This window comes from Patiria miniata, unplaced genomic scaffold (assembly GCF_015706575.1).
Source record: "Patiria miniata isolate m_02_andy unplaced genomic scaffold, ASM1570657v1 HiC_scaffold_3, whole genome shotgun sequence".
Classification (NCBI taxonomy): domain Eukaryota; kingdom Metazoa; phylum Echinodermata; class Asteroidea; order Valvatida; family Asterinidae; genus Patiria; species Patiria miniata.
Window position 1 is genome coordinate 16,451,493 of NW_024037069.1, and position 16,719 is coordinate 16,468,211.

The window sequence follows — 16,719 nt, forward strand, 5'->3', positions numbered from 1 at the left end:
TACTGGTCTCATTCTGAGACGTGAGAAACAACATTTGTGTATTGTGCTGTGTGCTTTATATGACACAACGTGTATAATTTAACGTATACATTGAATGAATTCGACAGGAAATACGTATGAGTATTGAGTCCCGATGCAAACAGCCGGGATCTTTCGTCTTTTATCGGGAACGGTACAAAAAGAAGTGTAAATTTATGTTGTGTAAAACTGTTGTGTAAAAAAAAATGTGTCATTTCTGCCCAATATTGAGCGAAATAAAAATTTCGCCTGTACCTCCTACTTGTGTCAAATGTGTTACACATGAAAAGGGTAAAATAGTACCCAACACTGACTACAAGTCCCAGCAGCACAGGCAAACGGTTAAAATCATGGTGTTAATACCCAAGCGATGGGTTAAAGAAACTGGATTTACCCCACCACTGTGTAACAATTCTTTCATTGTACACGTCGAAGAGTTGAATTTACCACGACATTAGTAAAAGTTACCACTGTGTAGGGTAAACTGACGCACGTGATAACGTTTACCCAATATTGTGCACTCGTCATCACTCATGTACAAGATGGCCGCCGCTTGTTAGACCTTCAACAATTTGGGGATTTTGAAGACGTGGTTTCTTTGTTCCAGGTAAGTCAGTGAAATGAATTTCAGTGTTGTTTCCTCCAAATGCGATGCTGATGTATGAGGATTAATATCGGGGAGATTGGAGAAGTGACATGCTTACTATTTAGACATTTATTTGCAACTTGGACGTCACGGCTCTGCCAACCACGATTCCATGCACATGGTGCATGCGTTTCATGTACCGTATAGTGAGTGTTCTCAGATCTATAGAAACACGGAGTATAGTGACCGACATTTGGGGAATTGTTTTTGAATGAGTTGATTGAGGGAAATTCTAACACCCCTGCCCATCATTTAGCCCACGTTCCTCGTAATAGTCCTCATGCATCAGTACCATTTTTGGGGAAATATCATCTTATTCATTTTACTGACTTTCCAACCCTGCAGGACTCAGTTATTGAAATCCCTCGCGATTGCTGTCTCTAGCATGCCATTCACATTGCAGAGTTCAAAGTTGAATAAAACCGCAAGGATTAATAACAAAGGTACACAACAACTAATTTAAAAACAACCAAAGTGATGGGTAAATTTAGAACCCAACAGTGCAGGGTAAAAATTAGAACCCAATATCTGGGTAAGAAACTGACACAACACTTGGGTAAAAGGAGGGTTGGGTAAAGTTTACCCAATAATTGAGTAAAAAGGGAACATGGTCGTCACGTGGGTAAACTTTCTTACCCAACTTTGATGTGCAAACACGTAACACAATTATGGTTAAAAGTTACACTGAAATGGGTACTTTTCTACACTTTAGCTGTTGTGTAAAAAAGTACACAAGTTGACGACCATGTTCCCTTTTTACTCTCGAAAAGGTAGTAATTTTACCCAATATTGAGCAACTATTTTTTAGAGTGAAGACATTAGGCTACTTTCCTTTCAAATAGACCTTTGAAAAGTGTTGAAGTAAACAATTCTTAACATGACATTTCCAGGAATTTCAGGCCGTAATAACCCTTTAAGTCAGAAAACCGTCACTACACGATGACACGATGACAAGCTAAATGACATGATCAAGCTTACCAACAACACCACCAACAGGAGCGCCAATAAATCCACCGAGAACCATTCCCATTGCCATAGTTTTTTTCACCCACTTATTTTCATATCCCTTGTTCTTTTCCTCTATGACTTTGATGAGCATATCGATGAGATTGTCTGGTAATATCGGCATGATGTAGCGTACGATCCTTGAGCTTTCTTGGGCCCAGTCTTTTAGAATTACACCTGCATGCAATACACATTGGCGGCGAAAGAGTACTTTTCGTGTTGCCATGCATCTTCATTATAAAAACGACTTTCAAGAGAACACGCCCATTCGGCTCTAAAGCGCGTTTATCAGGCACAGAATATAATTAGTTGTAAAGATGGTTAAAAGTTGAAATGAACGTTTCCACAACTATAGGCCTACCTTGAAAGCTGATGTAGTTGTCGTCAACTGAAGACAGAAAGTAAAATGGAAAACGAAGATAAGCTGCTGCACTATGGTTCCTCTGTGTGAAAAGACTAATGAGGGACTTCAATAGGGATTTCTCATATATTATGAGAAATATCCTTCAATTCAAAACATCGAAGAACAAAGTACATGAATGTCTGGTTTTATCTCGTTTTATGACACACACGACGGACAATTGAAGTTCGGGTAGATAACTGTTTCGACAAAAGGGGATGATGAACCCCCCCCCCCCGAAAAAAAAGTTGATTTCTGGACTTGATTACTTTTTTGGGGGGGGGAGCTGGATTAATTTTGTTTGTTGGTATAAGCCTATTGTAAGCGCATTCTCGACAAAAGTAGCTTCGATTTTTGTATTCTTTTTTTGTATTCTGAAAAATAGCAATCTAATTTGAGGGGTGAAACAGCGATAATATAGCACGTGACGAACAACTTTAAGGAGGGCACATAGTCCAAGTCTGTATCCACAGAATCTAAAACACGTCAGCCTGAATAGCTCAGTTGGGAGAGCGTCAGACTGAAGATCTGAATGTCCCTGGTTCAATCCCGGGTTCCGGCAATCATATTTTTCTCATTGCACCGAGTCATATTAAATGATAAATCAAAGCGAAGAGTTCCTGTGTGTCTTGATTGGTGGATCCTTTGTGTAGGTTGAAATGAAAAACTCTTTTTGCGACCCCGACCGCGTTTTCGAGTTGTTTTTTTCTAGTATGGAGATTGTGTGTAAATAACCGGTACAACTTTTTACAAGTAAACGCCTGCCGAAGATTTAAACATAACATATCATTTAAAACAATTGATTAAAACTCTTCTCTTTTTTTTTGACAATTAATAACCATGCATACCATTTGAATTAGGGAAACTTTAGAAAAGAATGTCTGTTATCAAAGCAATAACAATGCAAAACTGAGCTTTGCCTTTTCAATTCGATAAACTCTGAATGAAGAAGTGCATGAGGAGCCCGATTTTTTCGAGAAAATCAACAATCAAAAGAATTTTAGAAACAAAAAACCAAAGTTGTACACTGCTAAAAAAAATTGGAAAATTTAACATAGATACGTGGGATAAAATGTCTGACCACCGGTGTGTACATGTATACAGCAATTTCCCCGTTCAAGCCACTTCATGACGTCACAATGTCATCCAGGTTAACGCGACCGCACACTCAGACGCGCGCAGAATTGTCCATTGTTCCAAGTTGAAGTCACAATTGACGAAACTTGTATTATGCAGTATCCACACCTACCGAATTTCGTCGACAAACACATAACAATCCGTTTTGATCTCAGTGAGCCAGGTTTACAGACTGCCTTCTTCGAGGCCACTGATCCCTCTGGATCTCTTCCAACGACCACCTTTCTCAAACCTCCTGGCGAAAGGTGTCATCTGATGGCACTTGCTGCGAGGTATATCATCACCCGCCGCCAATCTTGTGTCGAGTATGCCAGCAGACGTGGTAACGGGACGCTTCCCAAAGACCAGACCATCAGGGAAAGCCACTTCGGTCAGTCCTTTCGCATGGGTCATTTCTGATCCCAGACAAGTTTCAGAGGGAAATTAAAAGCGACGGTTGTAGATGAAAACTATGCCAACGTACAACCGATTCCTGTCGAACTTGCGTGTGCCAGCAAACCATGCCCCACGATCGGCGTGTCGCCTTTGGTCGCCCAGCGAGGCCAGTTGGCTTCCACCATCTTGAGCAGCCATATATGTCCATGCTGCCCAGCTTCCTTGGATTCTTCGTGCTTCCAAAAAGCCATCGCCTCCACTCCCTTGAAGATTCCACGAACTCATTACTGCGTTAATAGTCAGCGACTCTACCTTGCTGCCTATCCCGTTCAGCTGATGATGTGGGGTAGGCTGCAGTCCACGATCTTGCCAATCTGCATCCTTCTATTGCACACAGTCATCTTCGTGCAAAGTGCTGGAGTTTCTGCGCTGGCTTGGATCGTCTTGTTTCTTTGGGACGCGACCGGCCGTCGATATCCTACTATCAAGTCGTCAGGCATCACCAGCATATACTGGCTGGTCATTACCGTCCCATCACCGCTGAGAACCTGCTGCTTTAGATCAAGGCTACCGTGGAGTCATCGCATCGGTGCTTTGCAGGTACTAGCGGGGTTGTGGTTGCTGGTCCGCCTGATGGAACCACATCTTGTCAGCAAGGCTAACATGGCTGCGACCAGCGGTTTTCGCATGGTTGCCTACTACTTCGACGTCTCGATATTATTTCAGAATAAGGTGACGACGCAAAGAACATTGCAAGATGTCGGTAAGTTGATTTTGTTTTGCAAGTTTAATCCAAAAGCTACCACTAAAAAGTTTAATAGGAGGTAACACTATAACCATGTCTTGGATAATAGTATTTCAGTGTCGTGTCCAGCAAAGAGTTATTATGAATCTGAACACGAGAACATATTGGTCTCAATCCCTCCGATCCCAAATTATCACTAGACTGAACATTTTGAAAACAAAATAAGCAAACATCCGCATCGATTAAGTACGTCATAATGGATAATCAATTACATTTCAATGAGCAACGGTTACCCCAACTCAAATTTAGTTCGTTTATCAATTTATTTCCAGCCACCCTTGATTTCAACCTTCTGTGGGGATATGCATCTCCCAACCACAACCACTCCAACAATGTGCGCGGAAAGAAGTCACACTTGCAGAGTCATTGCAAGAATAACGAGGTGGTTGACATGGAAACAGATGAAGTAGACGTGGAAGAAGACATGGAGACGGATGCAAGTGCAGAAGATGTCACGGATGTTGACTATGATGACACGGATTCCATGGAGATAGATGAGTACGCAGAAGTGGTTTCCATGGAGGTTGATTTCAGTGATTGTGATGATGCTGGAATCGCCATGGGGATTGACGATGACGATGAAACTGACATGGATGTCGATTTGCATGAAGATGAAATCATGGAGTGGGAGGAACCGTGGAGGATTCGTGGAGGATGGGACCGCACGGGATTCGAGATTGAGCCAGACCATATCTTCATCAGACAACCACTGTACAAAACCTGGAGCTGTGCCGATGTGAAGACTGAGCCCATGGACTGGGAGGAAAACATAACCGAAGCAGGCTGGAAGTGGCTCAATTTTTCCTTTACCTTGAATGAGAAATCGGTTCCTAGGCCTGCTGCATCTTCTGCAGCACACATACCTCGCAAGACGCCTTATCCTGGATCAACACCGCCACCACCAACACTGTCACCTCGTGTAGACGATAGAGTGGAACCTAATCCTTCACTATCTGCAACCACCAGAGATAGATATCTTACAAGTGCGGGTGATGCCAAACAATCTGAACGCCGAAATCATCCAACACAGAGTCTTGGTCTGGGAGGACCAAGTGCTCTTGGAGATCACACCAACACGAAACCAACAGAACCTTGTAATCGGGGAGCTCACTCGCGGAAGAGATCACGGCACAGCGTCAGTAAAGTAGCAATACAAGGACGCCACAGCAGCCATAAACGACGGCAGGAACTGAGACACATGGCTTCCCGGTGTGTACTAGCTACTCTCGAAGCAGAACGAGCGAAGCGGGGCGAGAAGGTCTCAGAAGGAATCAAATTGGCAAGACCCCGAGTCAGACAGAATCATGAGACGACCAAACTCATTCGAGCGTTAGCAGAACTCGGACTAAGAGAGTACAAAATATCGTCCTCCTCAGATGCGCAACTGACCTATAAAGCTTCGGACCGTAAATACGCGAAGATGACACAAGGACTAGCAAAATGTAGCATGAAAAATAAACCAAATCGGGGGCTTACAATGCCATCAAATTGTCGCCAACCTGCATCTGCCGGAAATATTCCAGAGGAGCAGCAAACACGAGAGGTTGACAAACTTGATCGCCTCCATCGGTCTTCAGGGCTAATGAATCTCGCAAACAGTTCTAGCCAAGCCCAAGACGTAAATAATGATGTTATCAAGCAACGGCACGGTGAAGCTGGTGACGGACCTGCATGCACCAATCGCTACAGAATGAAAAGAACGACAAGAAGGACTTTTCTACAATTTTCAGGCCGCGCCGATTTGTGACACTAATATATAATGTTTGCATTAATTAAACATCATCATCTTCACCATCCCCATCATCATCTAGCGGTCGCAATCGAGATTCCATCCACAACGCCACGTCAGGAGTCTTTGTCCCTCATTAAGTATGGAAGGCCCTCAATTTCATATTGTGTGATGTCATTGATATTGTCTTATGAACATACATCCAACTAGCTGAATAATCATGATCCGTTGACGATGTGTGCTGCAAATAAAAACACCGCCGCCAGTACGTGGTGCGCGCAGGCCCGAGGCACATCCTACTTTACTTTCCATTAATATTTTGATCCCACAGGTATTTTTGAATAAGAGGTCCTTGCGGCCTATACTTGGGCCATTTTTGGAGACTTGTTTTTGGAGATCAAGCATTTGTGACTTTAACTGCCAACTTGGCACTTTTAAAGCTATAACTAGTCCTACTTCGCATAGAGGCGCGGGGATACAGTGGCGTAGCACGGTCGTTATTATTGGGGTGGGGGGGGGGGTATTGGTGTAACAAATTCTTGAAACAGGCTCGTGCACGTCGAGGTGAAATGTAGACCATCTATCGGTACCATCTGTCGATGGGGGCTTTGTTCAAAACCACCGATATGCACACTAACCGAAAATACACGGTGATTTTCAGGGCGATACATGCGTGACATTAAAAAATCGGCACCAGGAATGGCCGATGGCACAAAAAGGGCACCACTTCTTTTAAAAAGTGCACTTGACTGTTCAGAAAATCTTGAAAAACTTGTTTCTGGAGCCACCCTGCTAGGCCCCCCGGGCCCCCCCCCCAAAAAAAAATTGGCTCTAGAACTGCGCCTGAGATTGAAACAGTTTCCCACTAGTTAAATTGAAAGAAATTTGCCCTTGGGTCGCAATCTTTAATTTCAGCGAAGAAAACCTATCGCCGCCTTGCTCAGGGTGACCGTAAGGTCATAACCAAATTCTGCTAAATGCACTTCAAAAATCTGTCAGATTTATCAAAAATCTGCCAAATTCACCAAAATTACTCGAAATACACTATAAACACTTGAAATCATATGCAGATGTTGTAGTATTGCCTTAATTAAGGTTCAAATTTCATTATAAACAATCTATAGTCACATAAATCTGTTATGAAAAGTGCGTAAATTTCAGCCAAAATGCAATTGCATCACAACGAAGTTTGGTCCGCAGTGAACATCAGCACCTATAGACCAGCCAACCCTGTCCCATTATTATGCAAGGGTTTCTGTGAAAACAATTCAAGCATTTATTACGAAATGTACCATTTGTTTTTCAAATGTGCTATGTTTTCTGTCAAATTAACATTTTTGCAGAATTCTGTCAGAAATCTGCCCAAAAAAATCCATTCTGTCAAATTTTCTGTCAAACTCGTTTTCTAGCAAAATATTTGTCAAAGTTAGCCGAAAATCAGCTAAAACGGTCACCATGGCCTTGCTCCTGAGCTTCACCAGGTGGCGCTGTCTCTGTCCGATTTTGTGTTGTTTTTATTATTAAAGAGCGCGTATATTTGATGTACTTAGTGAACTCAGTTCGGCAACCACTCGAGTACACACATCCGTTGCCTGAGGTTCACCTAAACTTCTCTAGCGAAAAATGCTGTTGAAGTAAATAGAAACACTGCAAATTAATTATTGACAGTACATCAGCACAGAGAGCTGCAGCTACATGTTACAATTTGCTTGCTAAAATTTCGGACACGGCCATTACTGGGGAAAACAATTTACTGTTTGGAAGTGGAACAAACGAACATAAACATCCACTTGGTAGTAGCCGTATCACAACTGGAAATACTAAAATTAATGATAATTTATGCCTACGTACTGGTTCGGGGCACGTGTTGCATTATTCATGTATCAGTGACACATTGCAACCTACACGTAGGTACGCACAGTGAACCGTGACGCAACATAGATTACCATAACTTTCAGTTTTTCAGGTTGTGATATTGGACACGAGTGATGCATTCCAGCATGGCGGCTCGCGGGAGTTTGATTTTTTCGTTCCTCGGCTTTGTGTTTATGTCATTTTTGGCTCATGTTACGGGAGTTACGTACTCAATCCCATTCCAGGCAGATTGCGTTGGAAATCAGTATTTTGATTTAGCCGGTCTTCTATGTAGAGACTGCGATTCAGTATCACAAGTCAAAAGTGTAGATGGTGAGTCGTTTGTCATGTTGAAAGTCCATTTCTCCATGATAAGTCGAAGTGGCTATCGTTACGGCAGCCGTTGTTTAGCGCCCTCTACGATACTTTTTTGATACGCACGCAGGTACATGTATATAATTGTTGTTTCCCTACGTTTTAGCGAGCAGTGCGACAGCTCAGTCGATAGAGGGTAGGATTTTGCACCGCGACTTGGGTTCGCATCTCAGTCATGTCAGTTTTGCACTCGAACCTGGGCAATTCCACGGTAACGGAAGGACATTTTCACTCATTAAACAAAATTTCAAATGTGTGTATCACAGACAATGTTCATAGTTATAGCAAACAAATGTCACAATTGTATTGCTATAATGCTACTTTCATTTTCCACACTTTTGGGGGGCATGAATGCCTCCCCTTTATGAATTATGAATATTAATGAGGTCGGTAACGGAAGGACGGTAAAACGGACAAGGGTTTTCCAACTTACTCGCATTTTGCGTAAACTCTGTGAATTTTATGGGGCAATTATATTTTAAAGGTAAGAAATGGAATCCCTGAAGCTTTATCTATACTATACCGCCTTTCATTTGACTTTAAGTGTTTCGGTAATATAATTACAACGTTTTAAGCAGATTATGATTTGGTAACGGAAGGACGGTAACGGAAGGACAAAAGGTTTACTCAATTATAGCATGAACAAAATGTTAATTTACACTAATTATACAAGTGAAACAAATTGCTGAAATGTGTAACTGAATGTGAAATCAACAATATGCAGACCTGGCATAAATAATTATACCCAAGAAACCATTGAGATAAAAATAGAAGCCTGCTAATTAATGATAACAAAAGAAAAACGAAAACCACCCAAAACACATCATTCACGAACACAAGACAACTACAGAAATGGACTTCAAACCCATCACCTCAATCCTTAAAAGTTTAAATACACAGTATTTGAGCACTTGAGTATATTGGTTACATGTTCACCAACAACTTTTAATAATAATACCGGTAGGTTCAGTGGTTTACCTAAAGGGTGGGGGGGGGGGGGGCGACCAGCCTACATGTAAATTTAAGGTAAAAACATCTACCGGTAGAACTGATGGCTTCAGTTAGGTGTTGCTTTTAATTGAACTCTAAAATCAATGTTTGAAATCAAATTACAATGATTTAGAGTAGTAACAATTAATTTATAAACATCCAAACTGAAATTGTTAACTTGGGCATAATTTGTCAGAGATTGCACCTCACATGTCTTACACATGTAAATTGAATAAAAGTGCCCCAAAGTACCGGTACTTTCTGCCATCTCATATTTGACTTAATTTGCTTCTGGAATGGCTTCACAGAATTTGTATCTTTCTCTATTGTTCATGAATGCTGATGGCAGCAACTTTATGATTTGATTTTCTGCAACAACTCCATACATGTACATGTACTGGTACATCGGCATATATGTACATGTACATTGTACATGTTGTACATGCCTGTGCCTTCTTTTGTAATAAACACCTTGCCCTGCTTATCCCGCTTCTGTGAAGGTGGGTCACATGAATGTCCTTTCAATGCTCATAATACATGCATGTATTTGCAGTGATTTTCATTTTTCAAACATGAGCGCAAATGTCGTAACATTTGATAAAAATACGATTTGTCCTTCCGTTACCAATTTGGTAACGGAAGGAAGTGATTTAATTAACTGTAATTAAAAAACGAGAAGTACAGCAGTGTCAGTTATAATGTCATATTGAAGGCCTACCTAAACTTGCTTTGCACAATAACTTTCAATGCATTCATACTGCAAGTTTTAAAAATGAATTAAAAATTTTAATTTTTTCGGTAACGGAAGGACATTTTCAAAGGCTAAAATATTAGAAGTCACTGAAGCGAAGCAAATTACGCTAACTGTTAAAAACAAGTTTTAGTCAGTTTTTCAAGACCAATACTTTCTCATGACAGAAACTGATGGCATTAGTACATATTTTTGTGTGTGTTTTGGTAGAATACTTTCATATCACTATTAATCACATTTTTAGGATTAAAACAGGATTATTACATAATCCTATTTTTTGGTACCGAAATGTATAAAAAATAAAATTCCGACTTCAAACCTTGAAAATATAGACTTTTAGCTTTCATTTGATGCCAAATTTGTTTAAGTCACATGTATTTGAATTTGTTGGTGTCATGTCCACTTTGGTGTGGAATTGCCCTCATGTCAAATTTTTTTCCTTTTCTAACCTGAGGCTTTGGAAGATTTTTTTTAAGGCAGTGGATATTTTGCCGGAGACGGCAAACCTTCAGTAAACGTTAGTTTGCCGGATATGCACTGAACATGCGCAGTTACTGTTTTTTTGTACTTAACAAACATTTTCCGGTGACAAATTTTAGTCTGGCTCCATGCCAATATTATCGTTGTATTTCTGTATGTACAAGATGGGAATCAGACCATTTTATAATTTCGGACTTTATTTCCCTTTAAAAAAAAATCCTCCAGAGCCACAAATCTGAAAAAGAAAAAGTAATACTCTGCAATAAAATGTTTGAGACATATTAAAATAATAAAAGAAGAATATTCTTATTTATTTGGGGATGGGAAAAAAAAACCTTAAAATTGTGGCGGGGATCAGGATTCGAACTCAGGACATCCCACTCGCCAGAGTCACTGCTTAACCACTGCACCGTTTGAGCTACACAACATTGATGAGAATTTAATACATCTAATAATTCAGCCTAGCTGGAGTTACCCAGCCCTGAGTTTTATCATTGGGTTGTCTATTAGGGCTGGAGCGCATTTTTCTCAAAACTTGTAGTATTTGCAAAAAAAATTTGGAAAATGTTCAATTTTGTCCCCGTTACACACTAATTGCAACTGCAACTCACCCCAAACTTGCCTGGAATAACCATTACACAGGTCCTTGAAGTAAAACACGATCCACGATGAAGATTCAGTCTACAATTGCAGTGAAAACAGGAGGAATAACCGCTAACTTGACAACCTTGCTGGATTGGCCAGGACCGCTATTGGTTTGTGCACAAAAAAATTGTGTACAATGAATGGCGGTCGATTAACAGGCACAGAGAGCGATCGCTGTCAACTACTGGGTTTTGCCGGCTGCGCTGGCTGTTGGCGCATGACGTCACGCGGAAGCGTAACACCCGATGACTGTTTCATGCACTAGTATAAGGTTTACCACTCGCATCACAGCTTTGGTACTGGAACCGCAACCAATAGTGCATGAAACAGTCATCGGGTGTTACGCTTCCGCGTGACGTCATGCGCCAACAGCCAGCGCAGCCGGCAAAAACGAGTAGTTGACAGCGATCGCTCTCTGTGCCTGTTAATCGACCGCCATTCATTGTACACAATTTTTTTTGTGCACAAACCAATAGCGGTCCTGGCCAATCCAGCAAGGTTGTCAAGTTAGCGGTTATTCCTCCTGTTTTCACTGCAATTGTAGGCTGAATCTTCATCGTGGATCGTTTTTTACTTCAAGGACCTGTGTAATGGTTATTCCAGGCAAGTTTGGGGTGAGTTGCAGTTGCAATTAGTGTGTAACGGGGACAAAATTGAACATTTTCCAATTTTTTTTTGCAAATACTACAAGTTTTGAGAAAAATGCGCTCCAGCCCTAATAGACAACCCAATGATAAAACTCAGGGCTGGGTAACTCCAGCTAAATTCAGCCCTATCTTAAAGAGTACAGCGCCCTCTGTTGATATGGATTACTGCCGGCAAACCTTTAGTAAACGTTAGTTTGCCGGCGTTACCTCCGGCAATATATCCACCATTTTTTTTAAACGGGAAATAATGTCCGAATTTCATAACGTTCAAATTCACTTTTTTTCCTTCTAATTTTATATTTTCTTCTCATGTTTATGAGTTGCAGTACTTAAACGGGAAATAATGTCCGAATTTCATAACGTTCAAATTCACTTTTTTTCCTTCTAATTTTATATTTTCTTCTCATGTTTATGAGTTGCAGTACTACCGTAACGATAGAAAATGGGAAATGCGTTACGGCTGCCGTAACGATAGCCACTGCGTTGATAAGTTTACTTTCTAGAATTAAAGGCTTCTCTCCGTCAGCCTTCTACTACTAGTACTAGCATGTAGTCCGAGTAACTTGGACCCAACTTTAATATCGCCTTTTTAACATTCGGATATGGTCTGGCGATAGTGGGGTCCTAGGCCCATAAATGTGACTGAAATACTGGACTACCTCCGTATTAAGAGGTACAAAGCCACGTCTGCCTGTGCACGGAGCGTCCCGTTGCTAGGGCCAGTAGGGGTGCCCGAAAATTAATTAAAGATCGAAATTATTTTGTGAGCAGAAAATCAACCAGCTATAGAATGACTGCTAAATAGAACAAAATCGTTAAATTTGGTACCTACAGAGGTCTAGTTATCCAAAAATCAAGGAAATTTGTCAAAGAATGCAGACGGTTTTTGACAAGCATGGAGTCTCCAGACTGTTTCCCGGCCACCCTAATAATAGTCAAGAGGCTAAAGGGGTCAAGGAACCAGAAGAAAGCTTTAATCATCTACTGAGCGTGCGTCAATTTTGGCAAAGCGCACCGCGGCCGGCTGTTACCTGTCATTCCAAAATCTTTGGCGCTCTGTAAAGTGCCCGGATGCAATACGCGACCACTGGCCAAGAACTAAAGTTGGTCTACCTCTGATGACATGCTATTTCACAATAGAGCACATGCATGTATGATGGGACATTTTTATGCCCTTTTAAAAAAAGTTGATTACTTGTGGTCAGTGCCTATGTATATGCTGTACCACGATTTACTAATTTGCTTTGAAAAATAGACTTTTTAACACAAGTTCACTTTTTTTTTGGAGCACAATTACACGTACGTGTGACATGGTCACTTATTACCGTAACATGCACAGGAAAATTATGTGAGGCAATTGAACATGTCTAGTCATCATTTAATTTCCAGAGTATATTTTGACAATTTGGAGTCTCCTTGTACTTTAATAATGTTGTAAATAACCTTTTGCTCTGAATCACACAGGTTTATCCTGCCAGTGTAGACCTTCCTACAAGACAACCAGGAATTTTGGAGGTCCCTCAACCACAGTTGAGTGTGAGGCGTGTGCAGCAGGACAAGTACGTTCGTTAAAACGGAAATATGAATAAGGGAATAAATGAATTATTGTGGAATGGTAAAGAGCCGGGCAGTGCTGTCATATAGGATTACCCTGTCCCTGTAAACCAATGACTGGGCTAAATCCCACCCATTGGGCTAAAAACAAGTATTCGGTTTCTGGTATGGAGCTTGCCCCAAAAGTGGTGCGGCGACTCAGCTTTTTTTGTTTTTTACTTGTTTTTTTCTTCAAATGTCGGCTGATGACTGCAAATGGTGCCCGACTAAATTTAGTGCAAAATGTATGGGAATTCAGAGAGGCCAAATAAAACTTATACTCGAGCATAACCCCATCTAAAAACACATTAAAATTTTGCAGCAGCAGGATTCCAGTTAAAATAGTGAGTTTGGCGGTTTTGAGACATCATCTCACATTGAAAAAAAACCTGTTTAATTTTGCGGACGCGCATGGCTATGGCGACACGCGTGCAGATCAGAAACCGGAGCCTTTTTTTTTGCCTTATGTTGACTTTATGCATGAAAAGACTTCCAGTGAATAGCCATTATGAATCAGTTACATAGAATCTTGTGCAAGGTTTGGCTTGTCTTGTTTTACATGTAGGTGGGCACTGTGGACGGATGGAACTGCATTGACTGCGAGACTGCTGATTGCTTAAACTGCAACGCTGGTGACATTGGAGGTAGGATGCACACGTTGAGGTATATTAAATGACCAGAGCGCTGACTCGACGTACAAAGTGATGCCTGCTGGGCGCATCCATGTTTGTGCACAAACGTATTGAAAGCTCAAAATTTTGTACAGCTTTTGTACGGCTATTTACATGGAAAGAATGTTGCAACCAGACGCCACTTCAGCGGTTGTGTACAAAGTCTATGGAGAGTCAAGAAAATTTGCAAAATTGGAAATGTTTCTCAGTCCCAGTTTCGTGTCTTATCATCATTGTTGCAATGACTGACCTCCATTGAGGTGATTATATGAAGAACAAAACACTGTCAGGTTGCGGCATTCTTTCCATTTGCATATCTGCATTTCTGTTTTATACAGCTGCGTTATCAAAGCCGATGCACCCAAAACCGAAACGCGCAATTAGTAAATGAGCGTTTCATTTTGCTCTGCGCAAACAACGCAAACGCGTGCGCGGATCAACTTCATATGATTTTGGTGTGACGTTTTGTAGCCGTCATGAAGGGCTTAAGTTGTTTGCGTTTCCGCGTTGCATTTAGAGTATATTTTCAAAATTCACTCGCAAATTTTGCAGTGAACAATTTCGATCGCGTGAACCAGCCATAAATTATGTATGAACGAGCCATAAATTGTTTAATTTTGACACAATATTCAATACATGAAGTTGTTGGTTGTTCCATGGATATGAACAAGTAAGATGGTGATACTATTATTTTGTAAATCATATTATTTCCAATTAAAATGTGTTTTTTTTTTCTTTTTGGCGCATTTGCTGTCGTAGAGGAATACTCAATTGCAGGTGTTCTACAAGGAACCAAAACTTGCACAACGTGTGATGCAGCCACCTTGCCTGACTCTGCTGGAATTCAGTATGTATAATCTGAAACCATCACCTACAATGCTACCCCCCCCCCCCCTTAGGCCAAAAAAAAAAATAAGTCGGTCTCTAGTCAGCGCGCGCGTCGATTTTAATCATGCGCGTCAATCGTGTTTTTTTCCAAAATGTTCCGTGGTAGCTCCAACAGCGCCCTCTATTGCCGCACCTCCTCAATTTTTTTTACCAAAGAGCACCAAGGAATGGGAAATTGCACCAAGGCAAATAATCAAGAGCACCAAGGAAAATTATGGCGGACACCAATGTACATGAGGACACCAAAAAAGCAAAATAGTACCCCACCTTGTCTGTACAATCCAAGCTTGAAGAAAAAAAAAAAGCCGGGTCGCCACGTCAATTCCGGAACTTTGGTCTGACCAGAGACCGAATATTTTTTTTTTTTGGCCTTACCCCGAATATTCCTTTTTTCCTACCTGACTGAAAGCCCATTATCCGTTTGTTGCAATGATTCCAATTCAATTTGCTGTCTTGACAGCCTAAATAATGATTCTGATATTTCAAAGATACATCTAGGACATCAAATTGTCACTATTACGCCTTGCGTATTTCAAGTCCCCAATCAATCAATAGTTAGCTTTTGACATTTTGATTTCGTAAACATTCAAACAGGTTTGAAATAAAAAAGAATAATTGATTTTTGTGTTTAATTGTGTATTTTTACCATCATATTGGTTCAAAAGCTGATTTTGCCTTTACTCACCTACTTTTTCTAAATTTCTGAACCTTCAGGTGAGTTTAAAGAAAATAAAGTTTACTTTTTTTTTCCAGTATTTTTTTCTCTACACAATTTCTGGATTTGTTTTTAAAAGAGTGTTGAGTTGATTTGCTAGTCATTGTAAATTTTAAAAAAAAATTGTGTAAATAGTGTGGCAAATAATTATGAGCTTCGTAACATTTTTCAAGTCCTAAAAGGAAGAGAATTTCTTAAACTGTTAGGTAAAAAAAACCAAACTACTTTTTCCAAGCAAAACCAGAACATTTTCTTCACATAAATCCGATTGCTATAACTCATAAGTTCAAATACATGTGTCTGACGTATATCCAGACTGTTGGGCAGCTCTTCTAGAATTTTTGTTCTTTTTCAACAGGTGTGAGAGATGTCACGAGAGCTTTCTTGCAGTGAACAATGACTGTACATGCAACACTCCCTTGGTATGTACATAATAATCACATCACCCCGACGCCTAATTCCATCTTATGAATAGTTAAATGCGGCACCCGCTGCTATGTACATCAGATATGAACCAGCCAACCAATCCCGTAAGCTCGGTGGTCGAGTGGTAAGACGTCTGCACTAGAAAGCAGGAGGTCGTGGGTTCGAGTCCCGCCCGAGTGATTTTTTTTTCCAATTTCCAATCGGAAGGTAACACACTGAATATACAGTGTTTATTTGTCGGTGAAGGGCAAACATCTAATTTGATTTACATCACCCCGACGCAAATTTCCATCTTATGAATAATAATGATACTGTTTCATACGTACCAGTAAGTTAATTTTTTTGTGGGGTGCTGTGGTCCAGTGGTTACGGTGTTCGACTCGTGTGCCGTGGTACATGGGTTCGAATCCTGACTGTGGGAACATGGTGCTTGCGCTCCTGAGCAAGGCGCTTTACCATTATTGCTTCGTCTTTTGGATGGGACGTGAAGACGTAGGTCCTGTGGTTGTGTAATGCACGTTAAAGAACCCAGTAACACTTATCGCTAAGAGAAGGGGTTTGCCCCGGTG

At 40.9% G+C, this 16,719-nt stretch overlaps 2 protein-coding genes and 1 non-coding gene across 3 annotated transcripts in view; all 3 read left to right on the plus strand.

The window, feature by feature from the left end:
- The first annotated feature begins 2,558 nt into the window (after positions 1-2,558).
- On the plus strand, positions 2,559-2,631 carry Trnaf-gaa. The gene has a single exon. It is a non-coding gene; the product is annotated as a tRNA-Phe (tRNA).
- A 661-nt stretch (positions 2,632-3,292) lies between these two features.
- LOC119736510 lies at positions 3,293-6,133 on the plus strand. The gene is made up of 2 exons (XM_038210525.1): positions 3,293-4,344; positions 4,659-6,133. Exons 1-2 carry the CDS (start codon positions 3,918-3,920, stop codon positions 6,131-6,133), a joined length of 1,902 nt encoding a protein of 633 aa, XP_038066453.1. The 5' UTR covers positions 3,293-3,917.
- Positions 6,134-8,085: 1,952 nt separating this feature from the next.
- The window catches only part of LOC119737995 (meckelin-like), a 31,891-nt gene continuing 23,257 nt past the window's right edge, over positions 8,086-16,719 (plus strand). Inside the window, exons 1-5 of the mRNA XM_038212694.1 lie at positions 8,086-8,302; positions 13,322-13,416; positions 14,016-14,094; positions 14,881-14,968; positions 16,083-16,146. Coding sequence (XP_038068622.1) covers positions 8,104-8,302; positions 13,322-13,416; positions 14,016-14,094; positions 14,881-14,968; positions 16,083-16,146 — 525 coding nt within the window. The 5' untranslated portion in view covers positions 8,086-8,103. The remainder of the gene's footprint in view (positions 8,303-13,321; positions 13,417-14,015; positions 14,095-14,880; positions 14,969-16,082; positions 16,147-16,719) is intronic.